We start from the raw sequence: 1298 nt of genomic DNA, 5'->3' as shown, positions 1-1298 counted from the left end.
CGAGAGGGAAGGGTTAGCGGGGTTAGCGTCCAGAGAGGACGCCGGGGGTTCGGAGAGAGGGAGGGTTAGCGGGGTTAGCGTCCGGAGAGGACGCTGGGGTTCGGAGGGAGGGAGGGTTAGCGGGGTTAGCGTCCGGAGAGGACGCCGGGGGTTCGGCGAGAGGGAAGGGTTAGCGGGGTTAGCGTCCAGAGAGGACGCCGGGGGTTCGGAGAGAGGGAGGGTTAGCGGGGTTAGCGTCCGGAGAGGACGCCGGGGGTTCGGAGAGAGGGAGGGTTAGCGGGGTTAGCGTCGGAGAGAGGACGCCGGGGCTCGCGGCGGTGTTAGCGCGACGGCGTAGGGGAATCCCGGCGGGGAGGGAGGAGTTTTTTCCCGCAGGGGGTTCCAGGTGCACGCTGGGAAGGAAAGGCCCCTCCCCCGGTGCATTCTGGGAGGGGTTTTACAGGGGGGCGCGGGATTGGGAGAGCTTCTCGTCCAGGTAGGTCATGTGACTCTGGACCCAGGAGTCGGTTGGTCGGGCGCAGACCTGGCGGCCGGTGACGGTCTTGAACCTGGGGGGGGGGGGGGGGGGGGGAGGGTTTTTTTAGGAGGGGAACACACACACACACGCACACACACACTCTATATACACACACACACACGCACACACACACACACACGCACACACACTCTATATACACACACACACAGATACAAACACACACACGTATAAACACAACACACAAATAGACACAACACACACCTATACAGACAAAACACACACACACACACACACAAATAGAAACACAACACACACCTATACAGACAAAACACACACACACACACAGAATGAGACACAACACACACCTATACAGACAAAACACACACACACACACACACAAATAGAGACACAACACACACCTATACAGACAAAACACACACACACACACACACAAATAGAAACACAACACACACCTATACAGACAAAACACACACACACACACAGAATGAGACACAACACACACACAAATAGAGACACAACACACACCTATACAGACAAAACACACACACACAAATAGAGACACAACACACACCTATACAGACAAAACACACACACAAATAGAGACACAACACACACCTATACAGACAAAACACACACACACACACACACACACAGATAGACACAACACACAAATAGACACAACACACACCTATACAAACAAAACACACACACACACACAAATAGAGACACAACACACACACAAATAGAGACACAACACACACCTATGCAGACAAAACACTCACACAGATACACACACACA

The 1298-nt window shown here is 53.2% G+C and overlaps 1 protein-coding gene across 1 annotated transcript in view; it reads right to left on the bottom strand.

The window, feature by feature from the left end:
• Window positions 1-230: 230 nt before the first annotated feature.
• The window catches only part of ccl35.1 (chemokine (C-C motif) ligand 35, duplicate 1), a 2688-nt gene continuing 1620 nt past the window's right edge, over window positions 231-1298 (bottom strand). Inside the window, exon 3 of the mRNA XM_036535775.1 lies at window positions 231-548. Within this exon, the coding sequence (XP_036391668.1) occupies window positions 437-548 (112 nt within the window). The 3' untranslated portion in view covers window positions 231-436. The remainder of the gene's footprint in view (window positions 549-1298) is intronic.

This window comes from Megalops cyprinoides, chromosome 8 (assembly GCF_013368585.1).
Source record: "Megalops cyprinoides isolate fMegCyp1 chromosome 8, fMegCyp1.pri, whole genome shotgun sequence".
Lineage (NCBI taxonomy): Eukaryota > Metazoa > Chordata > Actinopteri > Elopiformes > Megalopidae > Megalops > Megalops cyprinoides.
This window is presented reverse-complemented; position numbering and strand designations above follow the sequence as displayed.